General features: G+C 38.5%; 2 protein-coding genes across 5 annotated transcripts in view; one reads left to right on the top strand and one right to left on the bottom strand.

Annotated features, from left to right (window-relative positions):
* LOC114662108 (gap junction beta-1 protein-like) overlaps window positions 1–22602 on the top strand; it is a 396450-nt gene that overhangs the window by 86044 nt on the left and 287804 nt on the right. The gene's annotated exons all lie outside the window — the stretch shown is intronic.
* LOC114662106 (zinc finger MYM-type protein 3-like) overlaps window positions 1–22602 on the bottom strand; it is a 184547-nt gene that overhangs the window by 18555 nt on the left and 143390 nt on the right. For all 3 annotated transcript variants that reach the window (XM_028815440.2, XM_028815442.2, XM_028815441.2), the window contains exons 17-21: window positions 15114–15288; window positions 14842–14988; window positions 12020–12123; window positions 10136–10298; window positions 695–846 (exon numbers count right to left, since the gene is read on the bottom strand). In XM_028815440.2, the coding sequence (XP_028671273.1) occupies window positions 695–846; window positions 10136–10298; window positions 12020–12123; window positions 14842–14988; window positions 15114–15288 (741 nt within the window). The remainder of the gene's footprint in view (window positions 1–694; window positions 847–10135; window positions 10299–12019; window positions 12124–14841; window positions 14989–15113; window positions 15289–22602) is intronic.

The raw sequence follows: 22602 nt of genomic DNA, 5'->3' as shown, positions 1-22602 counted from the left end.
AACTTCACTGTACATGTGACAAGAATTATCCTATAAACCAATAAAAATTTTTACTTAAAAAAATGTGAACTGACAGATGGAATGAAAAAAAGAAAAAACCTTTCTACTGTTATGAGTTACACTGCAGTTCTGTCTGTATTATCTTTTCTTACAAGGCTATACCCCTCCTTGTTAAAAAGAGAGACACGAACACCTACTGATTGAATGTGTTATACAGTTTTACACAACATATGCATGCCCAATATCATTTTACATTGGAGACTAAGTAAAGAATGATTTATCAGGCAAAACATCCTTACACCATGCAATATATGGCAAGCTATGTATACACATGACAAAGCTTTACAATGAGGTGTGATTATTTCATGTAATTTAATATTAGTGAAAATGTTTGAGCTGGAATCTACCTTTTACTTTTCTGCTTTGATACTATTAGAGATACTACATAATGCTCTATATTATATGTAAATTGTGCAAGAGTTTGCACATGTGTAATATTTTCATCAGTTTCACAAATAAACCACTTTCAACTAGAAAACCATAAATAAATAAAAAGTGTTTTTTTTTTAATCTTTATGATGGTCTACTGTTTTAGACACAAGCATTTTAATACTGTTTTTTTTTTTAAATGAGTTTATGAACAACTTTTACATAGATGATTTGACTTATTTGTTTAAAAAAAAATGGTACTCACCTGCTGTATTCCAAGACATAAATAGTAAATGCTGTCAGGCTCGTATCTTTCTCCATTTGGTCGGGTTATTTCCTTGACAAACTGAGCAAGACCATAATTCAATTCAGCAGCACTACAGGCTAGAATGTCTTCCTTTATTCGCATTGGTTTAGCTGGGGAAAAAAAAATCCACCCATTTCATACTGCTTTTCTATCATTTACTCTAGTAACTGACAAAAGGCTTAAAATTCCAATACCTCTAAATGAACAATACATTGAAATTTAATGTGACATTTTGCATTCAGGTGTTGACTTGCTGAAACGTTCAAATACATCAGTCTTTTAGCACTCATTTAGCGCTATACTCTACAATAATAAAAGCCTTTCCCCTCTATCCCTTACAGTCCCAGACATCCTTTGGGATGAGGACCATTGTTTATAAAGTGTATCACTTGAAACCTCCTCTAACCAAGTCTTCTTTTTTGGCTTACCACGGACCTCATCCCCCTCCAACCCCACACATTGATGAATGACGGAACTTCTAAAACTACTGTAGTAGATACTGTCTATTCTAAAACCCCTCAAATAAATTCGGAAACATCTTGTTTACATGATTAGCCTATATGCTTTTCTCGGTCTCATTTGGTCTTGGGGGATGGTAACTTGAGGCAACTAGAGGGAGTGACATTGACTGGTAAATGGGAATCAAATGCAGATACAACATTCCGTGGAACAGAGTATCTCTGTTCCAAAACTAATACTGGATTTCCAGCAAATGCAACCTCATTGGTTATCTGTATAGGTTTATTTGATGTTTTGCAAGGTTTACCAGTTAATAATGTTAATTTTGATTAGGGGACCTTGTATCAAAGATTATAACTTGGTTTCCCAAATGCACACATAAGATTTTCTCTAATTCCGGCAGTAGAACAGTTACCTCCATTTTTTAGAAAACAAGCACAGGATGTAAATAAGATCATAGCACAGTTGCCAAACAGTCTACCTTATCTGTCTTAACAGTTAAATGGTCTTTCAACTGACCCCAGATTATTAACACAAACTTCGGCAGTTGATTTATTGGAATGGTGGCTGTCCAGATTGTAAATAATTTTAAATTAGTATTTTTATGTCCTTCCCAACCCCAACCCTTAACCCCTAGTGACTAGGGCTCTAGTGTTAAAAAAAAAAAAAAAAATCACAGAACTTAATGCCTAATCTTAAGATTTTCAGCCCTAATGTTAAAAGTTTGTTTCTAGGTCACTTTTGCATGTTCTACCCTACCCCCCTTCTAAACATAATTTTAGTGTTTTTAGCCCTAATCTTAATAGTCTAGTTGTTAGTGTCTAATCTTAAAACTCAGATTAGAGGCCCTAACCTTAATATACACTTTTTATTGTTTTAGATGGTCTATCCTCACCCCAACCCTTAACTTAACCCCAAGTGACAGGGGCTCTAATGTTAAAGTGACTTTAAACCTAACACTCACATTAGTAGCCCTAATGTTAAGTTTGCCCATTTTAGCCCTAATCTTAAAATAGTTTCAGTCCCTCAAGTTAAAATCTACACCCCGTTTGGACACATATATATGGACCAGTGTTATTATTTATTTATTTATTGAAATGCCTTTATAATAACAATTATTCCCTTCTATTTTATTCTTATTATAAGAACATTTTAAGGTTTTTTTAGAAAGTATATTTATAGGTATATAGCTAGGTCTATTTAAGGGGTGGGTATTTTAAATATTTATTATAACCTTCTTTTAGATCTGTATATTTACCTTTTAAGATTTTGCTAGAAAACCTATTTATTGTTTTAGTACAGGGATAATTTTAATGGGGAGTATTTATTTACATTGGGGGGTTATTTTAATAGTGGGTTGGTATGCACAATAATTAAAAAATTGTGTGTGAGTGCCTTGGTCCTACAGGACTATCATCCTCCACTAGTCACAAACAAACAAAAACCTATTCATGAAATAACTTTGCCTTTTACTCTGTACGCCCAAAAAACTATAGTCTGTTTCTCTAGAAGAAGAACACCTACCGTCCTCAATACCATGTTTTTCTCTTAATTCAGCATTTATCTTTCTATCTCCCTTCACGACTCTCCAAACAATTACCTGGTCATTCTTAAATCTGTTCTTTCCAGTTTTGCTTTGTGCTTCACATATGTCTTACTCCCATATAGCAAACTGCTCCACGTAGAGTGCTGTGAAAAAGTATTTCCCTCCTTCCTGATTTCTTTTTTTGCATGTTTGTCACACTTAAATGTTTCAGATCAAATAAATTTAAATATTAGACAAAGATAACCCAAGTACACACAAAAAGCAGTTTTTAAGTGAGGATTTTATTTATTAAGGAAAAAAACTATCCAAACCTACATGGCCCTATGTGAAAAAGTAATTGCCCCCTAAACCTAATAACTGGTTGTGCCACCCTTAGCAGCAGCAAAAACTGCAAACAAGCGTTTGCGATAACTAGCAATGAGTCTTTCACATCGCTGTGGAAGAATTTTGGCCCACTCTTCTTTGCAGAATTGTTTCAATTCAGCCACACTGGAGGGTTTCTGAGCATGAAACATTTTTTTAAGCTCATGCCACAGCATCTCAATTGGATTCAAGTCTGGATGTTGACTAGGCCACACCAAAACCTTCATTTTGTTTTTTTAAGCCATTCAGAGGTGGACTTGGTGTGTCTTGGATCATTGTCCTGCTTCAGCTGGAGGTCATGAACTGTTGGCCGGGCAATTCTCCTTCAGGATTTTTTGATAGAGAGCAGAATTCATGGTTCCATCAATAATAGCAAGTCATCCAGGTCCTGAAGCAGCCCCAGACCATCACACTACCACCACCATGTTTGACTGTTTGTATGTTCTTTTTCTGAAATGCTGTGTTACTTTAAACGCCAGATGTAATGGGAAGCACACTTTCCAAAAAGTTCAACTTTAGTTTCATCAGTCCGCAGAATATTTCCCCAAAAGTCTTGGGGATCATCAAGATGTTTTTTTTGGCAAAAGTGAGACGAGCTTTTATGTTCTTTTTGGTCAGCAATGGTTTTCGCCTCTGAACTCTGCCATGCATGCCGTTTTTGCCCAGTCTCTTTCTTATGGTTGAGTCATGAACACTGGCTTTAACTGTGGCAACTGAGGCCTGCAGTTCTTTAGATGTTGTTCTAGGTTCTTTTGTGACCTCTTGAATGAGTCATCGCTGCACTCTTGGGGTAATTTCGTAGGCCAGCCACTCCTGGGAAGGTTCACCACTGTTCCATGTTTTCTCCATTTGTGGATAATGGTTCTCACCGAGGTTTGCTGGAGTCCTAAAGCTTTAGAAATGGCTTTGTAACCTTTTCCAGACTGACAGATGTCAAATACTTTGTTTCTCATCTTTTCCTGAATTTGTTTAGATTACGGCATGATGTCTTCCTTTTTGGAATCTTTTGGACTACTTCACTTTGTCTGACAGGTTCTATTTAAGTGATCTCTTGATTCAACAGGTCTGGTAGTAATCGGGCCTGGGTGTGGCTAGTGAAATTGAACTCAGCTTTCCAACAAATGTGATCAATCACAGTTATTTCATGATTTAAAAAGGGGGGCAATTACTTTCTTTGTTTGGATAGTTTTTTTTTCCCTTAATACATAAAATCATCACTTAAAAACTGTATTTTGTGTTTACTTTGGTTATCTTTGCCTAATATTTAAATTTGTTTCATGATCTGAAACATTTAATAATGACAAACATGCAAAAAATAAGAACTCAGGAAGGGGGCAAATACTTTTTCACAGCACTGTATAACTTGTCCCTTTACTGTCAAAGAAATTCTTTTAGAAATCAGAATAGTGGAAAATTTGGAAAACCACTTCCATGCATCTCTCATTCTTGCGATCACTACGCTGTATTCAACCTGTCACCTGAGTGACAGAACGTATCTACTCTCTCCAAGATGGCTCCATTGTCTGTATCAAAATGTTTACACTGTATATCAGTATTCTGCATTCCTCTCAAACACTTTCTACAATCAAAGGTCACTCTCACTGCCTGCAGATAAACCTCCACACCACTACATCTATTATGCACACACTTCAACAAATATCTACTAGACCTGCCATATGGTAAAGCACTCAATTGATCCAGCAACACTGCTCCTTCACCTCAAACCATCACCCTGACCTTTCCTGTACTCACCTTGACAGCCTTGTGTGTCCAAACTAACCTTTCAGTTCAACCTCTCTTCTGCAACACTTTTTAATATCAAAACATGATCACTGACATACAACAGCTCCCACAGAAATTCTTTATGCACTTTTCTAGCCACCACCACCTTCATCACTATCACAAAACACAACTGACTCAAAACAGATCCCCAGTGCAGCCCACCTTTCACCTAGAAACTTTTACTATCCTCATCTAATGTCCAGACCACTATACGTTCTTCCTCATACACTGACATTATCTCATATGCTGATATTCATGCACACCTAACCTTACCACCTTTAGTTGCACACCGTCAAATACCATTTCCATACATACAAATGCATAATGCAGCTTCCTTCCCTTTGCCAGGTGCTTTTCCGATATTTGCTTTGGAAAAAAGGTTGCATCTGTTGACATGTTTCTAGGCATTACACCAAACTGCATTTCACTAACTTACATATGATTCCCAATTATATTCTACAGCAGTCTCATTTTCATTATGCATTCCAAATGTCTAAATACAAACTAACAACTTGGACAACCTTTTCCATTATATTCTGGAATAAGCACGCTTCTTTTGCAGTGTTTGGGAATTCTCTATTCAGATACAATCATATTGCACAGTCTGTCAACAATTCAACTCCTGGACCTTCCATTGCCTTCATAACTTCAAACATGACTCAAGATGGGCAGGTTGTTTTAACTGTATCTTTTCCAGTGTTTGGTGCAATCTACACTTTCAAAAACATACAACTACTACATCTTTCCTTTCTTTTGCTATCTGCTAGGACTCCAAAACACGTATCTCTTTTTTGTCATTCTCCAGCTTACCTGCACCCTTCCCTATTACTTTTCTAATACAACACTTTGCTTTCTTATAAATCTCACAGTCACCTTCTACACTTTTCTGCCACTCCTTATAGCACATCTAATTTTTCTCAACTGGCATAATAACCTCAGCAATTCAGAACTTGATACCCTTGTGTCTCAGCACACCCTTTGTCTAACAAAAAACCTTTAAAACTTTAAACCTTAAATTTATTTCAACCAGATATTCTTTATTGTTTCCCACTTGCCATTCACACTTAAAGACTCTGAAACCAATGTTTCAAGAAATTCATCAACTTCCAGACCTTCAGCATCAGCACATATTTTGTCTTAATTTTCTTTATACCTTAGAAGAAAATATCTTCTACAATTAAGTGATGCAGTGATAGACAAACGTCAGCAGGGTTCATCTTCACATTTTTCTCCATTTCCCATCACAGACTTGTCTATTATGCTCCTTAAATCACAATATTCATGACACCAGCTTGTTTTCTTACTTTTTTAAACATGGTGTTACACAAAATCACTTCCATCACAAAACCAAGTTAAGAATCCTCTCATCCTCAAACTTCCTACAACCGAAGCTAAAGGCCTCATAAACTCCGCTGCCAAAAAAACAAAAATGTGGACCTTCCACCATATCCAGTTAGAATTCTTGCACCTTTACCTTTGCAGCTTGTAGCAGCACTACTTAAAATAGCCTACAACTCCAAGCAGCCCCAGCTGTATTACACTACTGGGCAATTATGAGGGTGCAGGGGTTGCTGGGAAGGAGAGTAATCAAGTAGGCTCTTTTAAAAAAGGAACCAAAATGATGCCTAGGGAATTGCGATCATCAGTATGTTTTTGCTTCTACTCATCACTCAAACCGTTGGATTACAACTACAGCTACCTTGGATTACAGTTTTATCTGAATGTATGTGCTGTCCTGTGCCTGCTTGTTGGTGTGGATTTATCTTGTCTGGCTTTGGCTTCATCTGGGGAGCACTCCCAATCACATCAAATCTTCACATTGCAACATATGTGGTAGGGCAGATCGATCGATCGATCGATCGATCGATCGATCGATAGATAGATAGATAGATAGATAGATAGATAGATAGATAGATAGATAGATAGATAGATAGATACTTTATTAATCCCAATGGGAAATTCACATTTCCTTTATAGGGCTGTTCACAGCATTTTTCACTCCATTCTTCAACGTCATCTGCTTCTGCTCGACTGCGTTGGACTTTGTTGTTAAGTGTTTATTGTTTGCTGTGTAGTTTTTGTAAATAATTATCGCTCTCCGGAAACTAGGGAGGGCATTTGTGTATGCGTTTTTGTGCAATATTGTTTATTCTTTTCATTTTTTGATTAATATATGCTTTATTATTCATTGACTCATTAAGCAGCTAATCAGTGTCTGTGTGGGTATACAGTAATCCCTCCTCCATCGCGGGGGTTGCGTTCCAGAGCCACCCGCGAAATAAGAAAATCCGCGAAGTAGAAACCATATGTTTATATGGTTATTTTTATATTGTCATGCTTGGGTCACAGATTTGCGCAGAAACACAGGAGGTTGTAGAGAGACAGGAACGTTATTCAAACACTGCAAACAAACATTTGTCTCTTTTTCAAAAGTTTAAACTGTGCTCCATGACAAGACAGAGATGACAGTTCCGTCTCACAATTAAAAGAATGCAAACATATCTTCCTCTTCAAAGGAGTGAAGCAAACAAATCAATAGGGCTGTTTGGCTTTTAAGTATGTGAAGCACCGCAGCACAAAGCTGTTGAAGGCGGCAGCTCACACCCCCTCCGTCAGGAGCAGGGAGAGAGAGAGAGAGAGAGAGAGAGAAAGAAAGAGAGAGAGAGAGAGAGAGACAGAGAAAAATCAATACGTGCCCTTTGAGCTTTTAAGTATGCGAAGCACCTTGCAGCATGTCGCTTCATGAAGCAGCTGCACACAGAAGGTAGCAACGTGAAGATAATCTTTCAGCATTTTTAGACGAGCGTCCGTATAGTCTAGGTGTGCGAACAGCCCCCCTGCTCACACCCCCTACGTCAGGATCAGAGAGAGTCAGCGCAAGAGAGAGAGAGAAAAGTAAGTTGGGTAGCTTCTCAGCCATCCACCAATAGCGTCCCTTGTATGAAATCAACTGGGCAAACCAACTGAGGAAGCATGTACCAGAAATTAAAAGACCCATTGTCCGCAGAAATCCGCGAACCAGCAAAAAATCTGCGATATATATTTAAATATGCTTACATATAAAATCCGCAATGGAGTGAAGCCACGAAAGGCGAAGCGCGATATAGCGAGGGATTACTGTACATGCATGCCGGGTCAAGGCTTGGTGTGTTCCTGGGGTCCCCGCCATAAAATAAACAAATCACCATCTTCGGGCGGTGTGAATCTTAGCATCCCCACGACCACTACAACCTCACCTTCTGTGCACAACATAAATCTCATCTTTCTGTTAAGCACTTCCACCATTCTGCATGATGTTTCAGTGAAAATCCCAATTACTTATCATATTACTTATCCATCTTACTAACCGAAGGTTGCGCGCGGGCGCCTGCAACGCGCTTACGAAAGGAGTCATGTCACGCACACTGCTGCACGAAACGAGCCCCCCACCTGTAAACTACACTTGCTCTAATCCACTGTGCCAGTAATGTATATCACATAACGGTCATTCAGTTTGGCGCCTGCCCCAGAGTCCAGAGTCAAATGCAGCAGCGTCCCAAAACGCTGTGGCGCCTGCCGCGCGCACCTACAACGCGCTTGCGAAAGGAGTCACGGCTCAGAAACGAGACTACGATCTGTGAACTACACCTGAGGTAAAGCGTGCAAGCCAGGTTGTACGGCCGCCCGGACGCAACCGCCCACACCACCGCATATACCATCCATGATATGTCTTCACGCAGCGGCTTCCCACCGAGGCGCATATTGCACTCGCCCCACAGTCAGACGCAGCGGCCTCCCAGAGTCAGTAGGTGGCCCCCAAACAACACAAGCGGTCGGCGTCAGCGAAGGCAACACACTCACGTCTCCACAAAACGAAACTGCTTTAGTACAGATAGTGAACTACACCTGAGGTAAAGCGTGCACGCCAGGTTGTACAGCCGCCCGGACGCGACCACCCACACCACCGCATATACCCTCCATGATATGTCTTCACGCGGCGGCTTCCCACCGAGGCGCATATTGCACTGTGGCGCTCGCCCCACAGTCAGACACAGCGGCTTCCCAGAGTCAGTAGGTGGCCCCCAAACAACACAACCTGTTCAAGCAGTTGGTGTCAGCGAAGGCAACAGACTCACGTCTCCACAAAACGAAACCGCTTTAGTACAGATATGCTTATTGGATTAAATGACATTTCCCCAGACGCACCCGCCCTCCAGCATATTTGAATCACATTACAGTATTACAGTACGGACTTGCTCTAATCCACTGTGCCAGTCATGTTGATCACATAGCGGTCATTCAGTTTGGCGCTTGCCCCAGAGTCCAGAGTCAAACGCAGCAGCGTCCCGCCCAAACAACACAACCTGTGAGCTACACTTGCTCTAATCCACTGTGACAGTAATATAGATCACATGACGGTCACAGACTCTAACTCAGCGGCTTCCCAGACTCAGTGGCTGGCACACGAACACCACAACCTGTAAACTGAACTTGCGCAGCGGCGAGCGGCTTCCCAGACTCAGTGGCTGGCACACGAACACCACAACCTGTAAACTGAACTTGCGCAGCGGCGAGCGGCTTCCCAGACTCAGTGGCTGGCACACGAACACCACAACCTGTAAACTGAACTTGCGCAGCGGCGAGCGGCTTCCCAGACTCAGTGGCTGGCACACGAACACCACAACCTGTAAACTGAACTTGCTGTGCTCCACTCTGCCAGCAGTCGGTGTCAGCAAAGGCAACGGATTCACGTCTCCACAAAATGAGACCGCTTTACTACAGATATGCTTATGTAATTAAATGACATTTCCCCAGACGCACCCACCCTCCATGATTTGTCATCCATCCAGATATCGGACGGAACACAAACTGATTGCCATTCTTGGATTTCCGATTCGCTGGCAAATCGCGGGCTTACTGGTACTTTCTACTTCACACTTCTTACTACTTCACATTCATCTCAACTGCCAGCAAACCTGCCTCCACAGTGCATCAGGTCTAGCACCATTATAAATTGGATTTCCCTGTTCCTCAATTTTCTGTTTTATATAGGCAGCAGGATGGTGATCCGTCTAAGGTTTGTAACTCTTATCACTGCCAAGGAATACTGGGGCTGAACGTTTTAAACTGAATACCTTTTGTGGCACCAATGTCTTTCAGGTGCCATTAACAACTTACAAGAGAGACAGTACGCTTTTTCAAAACTAAGAAAAAAACATTCAAAAAAGCAACTGGGGGAAAAAGAAAGTATTAGTTGGCAAGAAACTTACGTCCAAATCGAAGCTCTTTGCCCATTTCATTCCGAGAATGCTTGTTTTGGACCCAAAATTTCCATGCATTTACTCCATAGGAATAATTTAAACCAGTACAGCCTGACTGGCTCCCCATTGAATCTCTTGAACAGCTTTCAGAAAGTATGATTCGTTTTTGACCCTAAAGCAAAGGGATAGCAAAAATTGAGAAAATTTGATTGCTTTGATTTGTTAATAAAAGAAATCCTAACAAACAAAATAAAATTCTGCTTTTAAAAAGAATTATGCAATCAGAAATACAAGTCCAGATGACAAAAATTAAGAATTAAAATGTTATTATACATGTTAAATGAACTGCTAAGATATGATGGTGACCAGCTGACAAAACATTTGGTTTGCTACAAGAGGTAGCATGACTTATAACTGACTTTAGGGTTTCAAACTACTTTGTACAGACAATTTAGGCTCAACATAATATTGGGTCATACAGCAAAAACAGAAAGTAGCCACACACTATTACACAAGAATTTTTTTTATTTATTTTTTTTTTTTTTTAAACACAATTTTGACTGACCCAGTCCACCAGGTTACCTATTTGTTATCCAGTTATCTCAGTCAATCAATATGCACACCACGTAGCATGCCCAGGGATGAGGTTTCATGCAAAAATAAGCCCATGTTCTTTTTACATCTCTTGCATGGTAGATAATTCTTATGGGTATCTCAGCACTATCTGAACAGTAGCCTTGTAAATACTGCATAAAGGAACTAATGGGTAAGAGCTTGAATGTCGGCGTGGGATTGCAGGAATCACAGCAATTATTTAAAAACTCTGTATGGCATTAACTTTATTAATAAAGCTGGAAGATTCACCTGCTGTTTCCGGCAAAAATGGCCTGAAGTCACCATTCCAGAATGAAATGTGATAAAAATGGAATTAACTCAAGAATTTAAATCTCACATGCTAAATCTCACATGCGGTGTCTTGCATATGAATGCTCGAGTCAGAAACAATACCAGGTTTAAATTCAAAGTCATCCTCTAAATGTAATGGGCAACACAGCTGCCTTCCAAACATCCATCAGTTTTTAACAGGTCTATTCAATTTTGATTCACAGAGAGCATGGCTGCCTAAGGAAGTAAAAACTTGAGGTAAAATTTAAAACTATGTGTCTATATATTTCTATGCCTTTGGCTAGTCTACAGGTTTATTTCAAAATTAAATTAAAGGTTTCACAACTTCCATATTGGCTAGATTTGTATGCGTCTCAGCTCATATTTGAAGTACAATGTAAATCAGTTGATAATGGATAAAGACATATCATGGACCAACAGTTTCACATAATCACCAAGGCCCATTTACTTCCTGTTTTATGTTGGCACTTGGCCTGTGAACTAAAGTGAATGTAACATCATATATGATATACCTAATTTCAGACTTGTATATGAAAAAAAAATAACATTTTCCATTTGCCTAAGAAACTACTCTTCTGAGACCATTCTGTGTACAAGAAGTGTATGCTTCTATATTTATTATATATACACATTTGTGAACAGGGCATGGTGTTTCTGTTCATGTTTCAAAAAGCTCATAGTGAGAGTGTTGCTTAATAGTAATAACATGAATTTAACAGAAAAGAATGGTGAAAAGAATAATTAAGTAAACAAGGAGCTTAAGCACAGTTTTTAATTTGAACAATCCAGACAAACTCATAAAAATGGATAAATACTGAAGCTACATGATAAGGATAAACTCATGAAAGAAAGACAAGTAATTTAACATTTCAAAAACAACTTTATTACGCTGTTAAACAGAAAGTTGGTGAAGAAGTCCAATTTTAATATGAAGCAAAATAACCAGAGATTTATAGAACTCAAGAAGAAAAGATCACATCTGCAAACCTTTCGGACAGCTCTAGGTAGATCTTGCTCTGTGTGTTCATCATCTGGAGTGACAAGACCACAGTCAAAAAGGAAGTCGACGCTAGGATTCAGATCCAGAGGAGCTACATCAAAGGAACAACATAAAAAATTAAGGCTAATTATATATAGTAGACAAAATTTCATCAAAGAAATTTTAGGTGTGGAGGAAACAAACAAGTTTAATAAAGTGTTGTGAGTTAGCAATCTAGGTTATTTACTTTTGGGAACACTGCCACCTTTGTGTCAAAAAAAAGTTATTTCTTTATCAGTGATGCCATTCTCAAACAAGTGAAAACACTTTTTAATCTACAAATAAGAAATGAAAAATGATCAGAAACATTTTATGTAGCAATATGTTCAGAAATTTGCAATTCTTTTTATAATTTAAACAGGATCAGGTTTAAGGTGTTTTTAAATATATCTCATTAAGGCATAAAAGGAAAGTTTCAAACTATTAAGAGCAGAAACTCATTTTACACATAAAAACATGTTTCAACAAAAAAATGCACAGAAAAATATTTAAATGAAAAAAAAAAAAAAAAAACGCTCTTCTAGATCCAAACTGTAAACTTGATTAATTTATTAAAGATATAAAAAATAAGACAGATGGATTGGTTCTGTTAAAAAATTAACTAGATAAGCCATTTTTCCAAAGAATACATTGTGAGTACCGGCTGGGATAAGCCCCACCTCCTTACCTGGTAAGGGGGCCGGAATAGTGGATGGACAGAGGGAGACAACCCTTCAAGAGTGCATGCTTCCCCGACATGCTAAGTGTCAGCATTCCTGGGATAATTTGCCTATTCACGTGGCTGCTCAGTACGCCAGTAATTGGGACTGCCCTGCTGGGTCTGTGGGGACTACCAGGGGGAGCCAGAGGAAGGAGCTGTTCCTACTTTTCAGAGATCCTGCCTGACTCAGGGGTGCTTCCTGCTTGTGGTGTCCTGACACCAGTAGTACTCCAAAGATCCAGGATAAAAGGGACTGCGCTCCAGTCACACACAGGGAGTCAGCACTGGAAGAAGAGACAAGCGAGGCTCCCCTGGGTGAAGAGGAGGAGAAAGGAGTGTGTTTATTTGTGGACTGTTAAATGGAAGAAATCTGTGAAAGGCATTTGTAAATAAAATAACTGTGTTTGCACCGAAACTGTGCTGTGACAGAAATGCACAAAAAAAAAACGCGACACTGTTCAAAATTTAGTTTTTTGCTTAAGTAAGAGGTAGTGTTCTAAGGATCTTGTGCACCTTGCTTATTACCTACAGAGTTGCTAGAGGGCATCATAATTTATTATGTAAAATTAGCTGTGCTACTTGTATAAAATGGGTTGAAATCTAATTAATCAACACAGACCTCAGTGTTAACGTTTTCAGTGCTCAATCTGTTGGTACGTAATAATAAAACAAAGCCAGAGTTGGCGTCCTAAGTTGGGGTGTTGTGTGTGCGCGTATTCACCCTGTGATGGACTGGCGCCCTGTCTAGGGCTTGTTCCTGCCATGTGCCCTGTGCTAGTTGGTGTGCCATACATCTTGCGACCATGGTCTGGATTATGTGGGTTAAAAAATGACACGACATGTAGTATTAAAATACACTGCAAGATAGATACAAAATAGATAAACACGATTGTGTGTTTTGGTGAAGGTTCTAACCCACTCATTAATATTAATGGTTTACCATAGAGATGCAGAACGCATTAAAGAAATTCATGACTTTTTTGCAGTATGACGTTACTTCATCCACAAGATAGCAGAATAAAATGTCCTGAGCAGTACTCAGGCTTAACTCCTTATATCTCATTAAAACAGTTTAACCTAAGACTCAGGGTTAACCGTTTTTGCATAGAATTTTAAGTCAGAGCCAACAGCAAGGAGTTTAAGAAGCTTACTGTATATGCTCCTCTTATAGGCTTTAATGATTTGATACCTCTGCAGTAATTCAATTTCAATTAAAAAAAATGAAAAGTGATTACAAAGAAAAAAAAACTATTTATAAATTCCTTGATAATTTGCACATACATTTAAAAACACGTTATAGTCAACTAGTTAGGAACATATAAATTGTTTATATTCTACTTTAAACTCTTAGCATTACATTTTTTTCCTCAAAAAACATTAAAATGCATTGCATTTTTGGGCATGAAAAATTACATTTTTATTAAATCTCATCTCACAATGCACAAGTACGTCACTTTTGGCTTCAACAGAATCACTTTCTGTTTCACTGTCCGTTTCAAATTTACTGCCTGAAGACAGATTCACTTCTGCACTACTGCTGATGAAAGGCTCCTCAACATCATTGCTCATATCACTGTCAAGTGTGTGCAACACCTAGGCTGCTGAAAAAATGGCTTCTTACGTGACGCCTATATGAGACTAGAAGACGACGCATCTACAGTGCTGTCCAGGTAACACTCAGGCCTGACGCTTACGTAAGTCATGCCTGTACCAATAGTAACTCTTGGTACTAACACTGTCAGCAGTTTTATAGCCTGAGTAATCCTTGGGTCTAACACTTATGTGAAACATGTCTATACCATTGCCAGAGTGACATCCCAGGATTAAATGCTTGTAACACTGCTTTTACTTTCCGAGGAATACTCGGGTCTAACACTAAGGAGGTTAATATCTGCATACAAAAAACTGCTGTATTACCCTAAATTCTAGAACTATATTGGCCTACTAATATAACCTAAATGTATTCTAGGCTTGATAATACAAAGGCTACCACAAAACAATATGATGCATGTTTACATACAACCCTTTGCTATAGCTGTTAATCAAAGTAAACACATGTTGATGGCATACTTTTAGGAAAATCTGCTTCCAAGTCTTGACCTGGTTCATCCAGAACGTTTGCCATTTTAACTGCCATAGCTAGAACATCATCACGAGCAGGCCCAAACAAATCACAATCTTCCAACAAACCTTCAGCACTCTGGTCACTGGCAATGTCTGTAAGAGAAAAATGGGAGAAGGATTTAACCAGAAAAAAATTACAATATAAAATTAACAGAATGCTATTGTTGCATGCGTGCTTTGTGATAAACTATGCACATATGCCACTTAAACAGCATTACCACAAAGATCAGATGACTCTTTGTCCATTTCCTCTGCCTCAGCAATCATCTCAGCCATGGCTAGAATGTCTGCTTCCAGAGGGTTTGAAGGGATTTTCACTTTTAGTTCTTCAATTGTTTCAACAATTTTATCAGCGCTTTCCAATGTGGTTGGGAGGAACATTGGAACTGGAACCTGTTATTCACATATTCAAACAAAGTGAACATTTCAATTTTCCATTTGTTAACTCAAATTATGGGCATTCTAAATTCTTCATTCAAAATTTGACTAAGCGTACACAATACATGTGATGAAAATTAAATACAGTAGAACCCTGATTACCCACACCCTGATTTACAAAGTTTTCACATTATCTGAGGTGAACCTATAAGTGTAATACACTACTTTTCTTATAATTCATAAAAGCTTTACCATGAATACTGTGCTGAGCAATGAGCATACAAATGCTATATCGAACGAGCAGTCCAGGAGTTGGTGACTGTGGGCGTGACACACTCACCCCTCCACAGCTATACCCCATGTGTACACATGCTGTACTGTTTCATTTACTAAGGATTTTTGTGTTTATGCATTTCAAAGTGTTGTTGTAAACTGCAAACCTGCATTCTCTGGCTCAGAGGTAAGCTCTTTGTGGCATGAGCTAAAAGGAGAGATCCATCTGTGCAGTGCCTGTCTCTGACCACTGTGAGTGGTGTGCTTTGCTGGGAATGTTAGCTGATCTCTCTCCTTGTTAGTTCCCAGCTTCTCTATGCAGCGTCATCACTATGCTCCACCTGTCTACAGAGCAAATCCCACACTTACTGTCAAGTGAATTGCTGTGAATGTGCAGCACAAAGCATCTCAGTAAGCAAATTTGCACAGGGGTGAACTGTGAACCAGTGTTCGAGTTTTAAGCTATCCAAGCATCAACCCACATTACCTCAGATAATCAGGGTTCTACTTTATAATGCAAAAGAGATTCATATATTCATACTGACATTTATAACGAAGGAACCCATAAATAGTACTTTCAGAAAATATTTATAGTGTAATACAGTATTATAAACATAAAATTTACATAATTGAAAGTTACAACATTAAAAGTCACTTATTGCTAAGAACAGAAGGACAGCATGCCTACAAGAGTACAGATATTTTATAGACTATGAGTACACTATATTGACAAAAACCATGTGCCACCCCTCCAAACTACTGAGCTCAGGTATTTTGGCTAAACCCATTGTTGGTACAATGAATGAAGCACATAGCTATGCGATCTGCTTTGACAAACACTGGCAGTAGAATGGGTCTTACTGAAGAGCTCAGTGATTTTAAATGTGGCACGGTCACAAGATGTCATCCTTGCCACAAGTTGGTGTGTGAAATCTCTGCTCAGGCTAGATCTACCCAGGTCAACTGGTAAATGATATCATTGTGATGTGAAAGTGTTTAGGAGCTGAAAATGCTCTGTCACCATGTGGTAGACTATACATACTCACAGACCAGGGACTCCAAGTGCTGAAGCACATAGCATATACAAATAACCCGTCGTCTACTGCATCACTCACAACTTAGTTTTAAACGGGCTCTGGAAGTAACATCACCACAAGAACTGTGGGTCAGGAGGTTCACGAAATGGGTCTCCATGACTGAGTACCGGAATACATGCATAAAGCCCGTGTTACAATTAGATAACTTTTCAAGCAAGTTTAAGTCAAACCTTTCATTTAAATAATGTTAGCCAGGTGCAGGCTGTCAGCACAGGATGCAACATACTGTACCTAATAACTGAAACCAAGTAGCCTCCAACTGGTTTGGATAAGATCAAACATGTTTGATTTTCATATTAGTCGGAGGGGTGGGTTGTGTACGCAGGACAGCCGACAACCAAATGAACCAGTGAATGCTTATCTAGAAGTTCAATACACAGAATGCAGCAATGAAGTATGGAACGTGCACTTTGAATGTCACAAACAGTGGAGAAGTTCATCTATCTTATTTCTCATTTTTTACATGCCCTAACAGAAGGAATTAAAGGGCAGAGACTGATGCTGAACTCGCTGCAGCTGTTAACACTGTGTAATGTGCTGCTCTATAATGCAACACGGTATTAACTGAAAAAAGGGACAAGCTGAATAATCGGCACTCAGTTATTAAATCTGAAATGAGCTGCGATTTTCAGTTGTCTAATTTGACATGGTGCAGTGACAAGATCATTGACGGGATCGGAAAAATCTAACATTCCCTCGACAAAATGTCCTGTCATGTGATATTGGCTTAAGATCACTATGATACTAAGCATTGGCTTGAGTGATGCAAAAGAGTGTTTTCTGGAGTGATGAAACACACTTCACTATCTGGAAGCTTGATGGACCCATCTGGGCTTGGTAGATGCCAGGATAATGCCACCTTCCAGACTGTACTGTGCCTACTTTTAACAGAGGGATAATGGTGTGGGGCAGTCTTTCAGAGCTTGGGTCACACCCCTCAATTCTAGTAAAGGGTACTGGTAATGCTACAGAATACAAAAACAGTTTAGATTATTGTGCACTACAAATATTGTGGTGGGAGTTTGGGGAAGTCTGCATTCAAAAACCAATGTAGCACCCAAGTGTTGTCAAAGAGATAGATAGATAGATAGATAGATAGATAGATAGATAGATAGATAGATAGATAGATAGATAGATAGATAGATAGATAGATAGATAGATAGATAGATAGATAGATAGATAGATAGATAGATAGATAGATAGATAGATAGATAGATAGATAGATAGATAGATAGATAGATAGATAGATAGATAGATAGATAGATAGATAGATAGATAGATAGATAGATAGATAGATAGATAGATAGATAGATAGATAGATAGATAGATAGATAGATAGATAGATAGATAGATAGATAGATAGATAGATAGATAGATAGATAGATAGATAGATAGATAGATAGATAGATAGATAGATAGATAGATAGATAGATAGATAGATAGATAGATAGATAGATAGATAGATAGATAGATAGATAGATACTTTATTAATCCCAATGGGAAATTCACAAGCTAGTTGTGCATATTACAGATATGTTAAGTTTCCCTTGGTTCTGTGATAAGGGCCCTGTGTTGTAAGTAAAGCAAATTTACCTAGGAGACTAACAGGAAAGGCTGAAAATTCCCATCAAACTCATGGCCATTACTGCATATCTGCTGTGTGGAAGTATGTTAAAATGTTTCAAAATAAAAAGATATATAAAGTGTAAAAAGTGCCAGAAAAAAGTTTGCTGTGATGGAACTAAAGTGAAGATTTTGTGGCACTGCAAATTTGTTAAGACATTTAAAATGACATTATACATCAGAATATTCTGACTTCCAACAACTTGCATTACATACGAGTAAAAGCAGAGCTTTTGATCCGGTGTTCACTTCAAATGTTTTTTCAAAGAACTGTAATGTTAATAAAATTAAACACCATTATATTGTTTGGAATTTTGATGATGCATTCAAAGTTTTGCTATCCAGTTAAATTTAGCTTCTACAATGTTCAAAACTTGGAGAAAAGTTGAATTTAGCATGATGACTGTGTGGGTACATATCTGTGAAAAATAAACATTGATTTTCACATTTGAAAATTATAATTTTCTTTCTTTCATTTGCATTGTGTAGAACTACTGGATGATTACATCGAAACAAAGATGCCAATTGCTTCCTGTTAAAAATAGCTACCCATATTTGTGTTTACTGAACAGAAGTGATAAAGGGTACATTTGCTGATTTTAGTTTCTCGTATACCAAGTATAGGAAAAGTATTGTTATCGTCCACAAATTCGATGTCGAGATTTTAATGAATCTCTATGTTTTAGATCTCCCCGACTTTCTTGTATACAAAGTATAAGGAAAGCACTTGAATCCTCCAAAAATTCCATTTCGAGATTTTGATGAATCTTGACGTTTTAGACCTCCCTAAGTCTGATAATATCATTTTTGGAATTTTGTTTGTGTGTCTGTCTGTGTGTGTGCACGTGTGTGTAAATACGATAACTTGAGTACGCTTTCACTTATGTCAAACAAATTTTGAATAGAAGTATTATTAGGTACAAAATGTAGATTTTTATAAACTGTTGTACTTTACCTTTTATTCATGCAGCTGCACAGTCCGATTTGTTCAACTTTACTTTTATAAATAATTGTTCAATAAATTAATTTTATTTGTTGTTGATAGTTCCTTAATGTACAAAATATAAAAATCTAATCATTGTCTTGCAGTTTAATCCTCAAATATCCATCCACATATCTGAGTACACTAGCAAAAATACAGTTAAGTGTTCCAAGATTAAATATGAAAACATGTCAGAATTCCCAGCATCTTTTTCACACTGCAAACTAGGTTCTAAACTATGACTGCAGCTCTATACAGGTTAAATCCCGTTATAGTGAATACCGAAGTAACAAAACTGTCAGAATAATAAAAACGTTTTGTGGGCCCAGACGAACGTTCATAGAACATCATGTTAATCGAATCTCATTTTAACAAAATGTAAATTGGAGTACAACAAACGTTTTTTCAACCAAAAATGGCCACCGAAGATAATAATGTGATGCAAAAAATACTTAATGCTCTTCCTACACTTTCTGTGCAGGTTCTTGGGAACCCTAAAACAGGTTGTCTCAACTATGTGTTGTGAAATTTCTGATCTTGGGCAGGCACAGCAAGAGTGTAGGCAAGACATCATACAGTTATAGCCAAATTCTGTGTCAGTGCTGTACCGAACATCCATGTGGGTACTTGTGTTGTGTCCAGATACCATACTGTTTGAGTTTCATATCGCTTATGAAAATTTTCTTTCAGATGAACAAAAAAAAAAAAAAAAAAGAGAAACAGCGTCAGTTTAAACTAAAAGAAAAATTAACAATCCTGGAAAAAGCTGGTTCTGAATTTTGGAATTGTGTCATCATTTTCATCTAACAACTCATTTTTATTCTGTATTTTAATACTTGTATATATATGACCGACATTATAAAATAGTGGAAATTATACGGTAAAATCAAGCCCCCATTTATTTGCAGGAGAACTTAAACGTGAGTATATATGGTACATCTAATGTCTCATTTTCATCCTGTATTTCTATAAAAAAAAAATTGCATCTAAGGTCTCATTTTCAAATATGATATTTTTTGCGCACTGCTTTTTTATACAGGTATTGTCACATTTGGGTCACAGAGTTGCACGAGAGACAGGAAGATAAGTCCAGATTTCAATGGAAAATACAGGTTCTCTATTACTGTATAGGGAAGGCAGGTACAGTCTCAATACTTCATTCAGAATAGGAGCTGTGGCACAGGCAATCATCCTGCTTTAGCTCTCATCTTCATATTAGAACACCACCAGTGGCTTGGAATCACCACTGTGGCAGATGTGGCCTGGACAAGAGAGATCAGGAGAGTATGAGGAAGAGCAGATCAAAGCCCAGTATGAAATGTTAAACATTATGCGACAACCACGCTACATAGTAACCCTGATCCTGCAGAGGACAACCAATTGCTTTGCCACTGGTTTACTGTGTACCAGAGCAGCTACAGAGCTGTCTTTGCGCTGCTACGGTTAGACATGGTGAACCGCTGACGGACCCAGTCATAATACTATACATAGTTTCCACATATTTGTTTATAACAAAATTTCTGTTATAACCAAGTATTTTTAAGGTCCAAAGAGTTTCGTTATAACAGAATCCCACTCATGTAATGTGTACACTGTATAACCTTTAGGTAATATAAAAAAAACATGCTTTCTTGATGCAAATGTGTCACTTTCACTGCTAGTGAAAATGCTACCATGCTTTATACATTTTCCTTATGAGGACGGTAAGTGCCACGAAACCAAATTCATGTATAGGTGGTTATTTTACCAAACACTCTGAATAACAGGTCTAGTGCAAGGTATAATTCTGAAGGGATCTAGAGAATCAGGCTTAAAGTCTTTACAGCAGAATTAAAAATCCATTAAAAAGACTTGAACACATGCAAATGTTCTCATAATGATAATGTACATCTCTTATATAGATTTCTCTTCTGATTCGTCCTGCTTCCACTTCAAAACTGGTCCCGCCCAAACGCAGCCGACACAGCATTTCTCGATTCCTATTCGTCCTCTTCCAAACTCTTCCCCACGCTGCCTGCGGCTCCTGTTCAGAACCGGTCCCTCCCACATGCAGCCGACACGGCATTTCTCGATTCCTATTCGTCCTCTTCCAAACCCTTCCCCACGCTGCCTGCGGCCTCCCATACACCTTGCTATTTTCATTATACTGCGGCGGTTGTTTCCTAAGCCTTTGTTATAAAATGAATGACGGTATCTTCTCTGTCGATGGGTTTTTGTACATCATCATCTCTACTCTGGGATCCGGCAACTGCCTGTTCCTATCACTATACTGGCCTGCTGAGCGTAATACATCCAAAAAGTTCTCAAGGTGTTGCCACGACGGTTAAGTAGCTTTACCACTTTTGCGGGAGCCACTTGTGTCTTTACAACACCTTTACAACAGCTTCTTACACAGCAAACATCATAAGCTAAAAATTATCGTAAACACATTCGAGAATACAACTCTTCTCTAGCGTTTGCTTCCATGGGTGCACAGATAACTCAACCTCCTGGCCACGGACCATACGGTTTTAAAATACACGGGCAAATTTATCACCAAATCTCTCCACTATACGCTAACACTTCTACCTCTCCAGGATATGGATAATTGTATGTTTTTGACACAGCGCAAGCTACTGAAGTACGCTTACAAAATAAAGCAAACTCTGCATTCAGCGAAAATTTACTTCTCCAGCTAGATTCCATGCTCAGAACCATTAACCCCTTCGCTAAATCATACAAACACATGCATAAAATCGCTCAGTCCAATCCAACAGCATTATACGAATGGTTTTCAAGGAAAACCCTGGGCAGGATTTACAACGATACAATGCCCCGACATGCCACACCGATGTTGCAGCGATTTTCGTCGGAGAAGATGGCGAACCCCCTGCCGAAAATGACATTTGCATCTATCCCAGAGGCAACTCCTGTAAACAGATTTCCATGCTCAATATGAATTGTGATCCTATGGTTTACCCACTTTTATTCCTTTACGGAGACATTGGCTGGCACAAAGATTTACAACATGTTCCCGATAAAAGAACCGCCAACCGAATCAGGCTTACTCAATGTCAATTTTACGCATACGAATTATCAATGAGAAATAGTTAGTATATTGCACTCCAGCGGGAAACTATTCTAACAGTACGTTGTAGATACATATGTTAAAACAGAGGGTGCGCTTCTCAACTATCTCAGATTACATCAACAAGATCTGCGTGTGGAACAATACAAAGGACAATTAGACACATTGAAAACAAAAACAAAGGCTGAAAATAACAACGTACGTGTAGGCAAAATTATCATATTACCATCCACATTTCCAGGAAGTCCAAGATACATGCAACAAAACTATCAGGATGCCATGGCCAT

The sequence above is a fragment of the Erpetoichthys calabaricus genome, chromosome 12, assembly GCF_900747795.2.
Source record: "Erpetoichthys calabaricus chromosome 12, fErpCal1.3, whole genome shotgun sequence".
NCBI classification, from domain to species: domain Eukaryota; kingdom Metazoa; phylum Chordata; class Cladistia; order Polypteriformes; family Polypteridae; genus Erpetoichthys; species Erpetoichthys calabaricus.
This window is presented reverse-complemented; position numbering and strand designations above follow the sequence as displayed.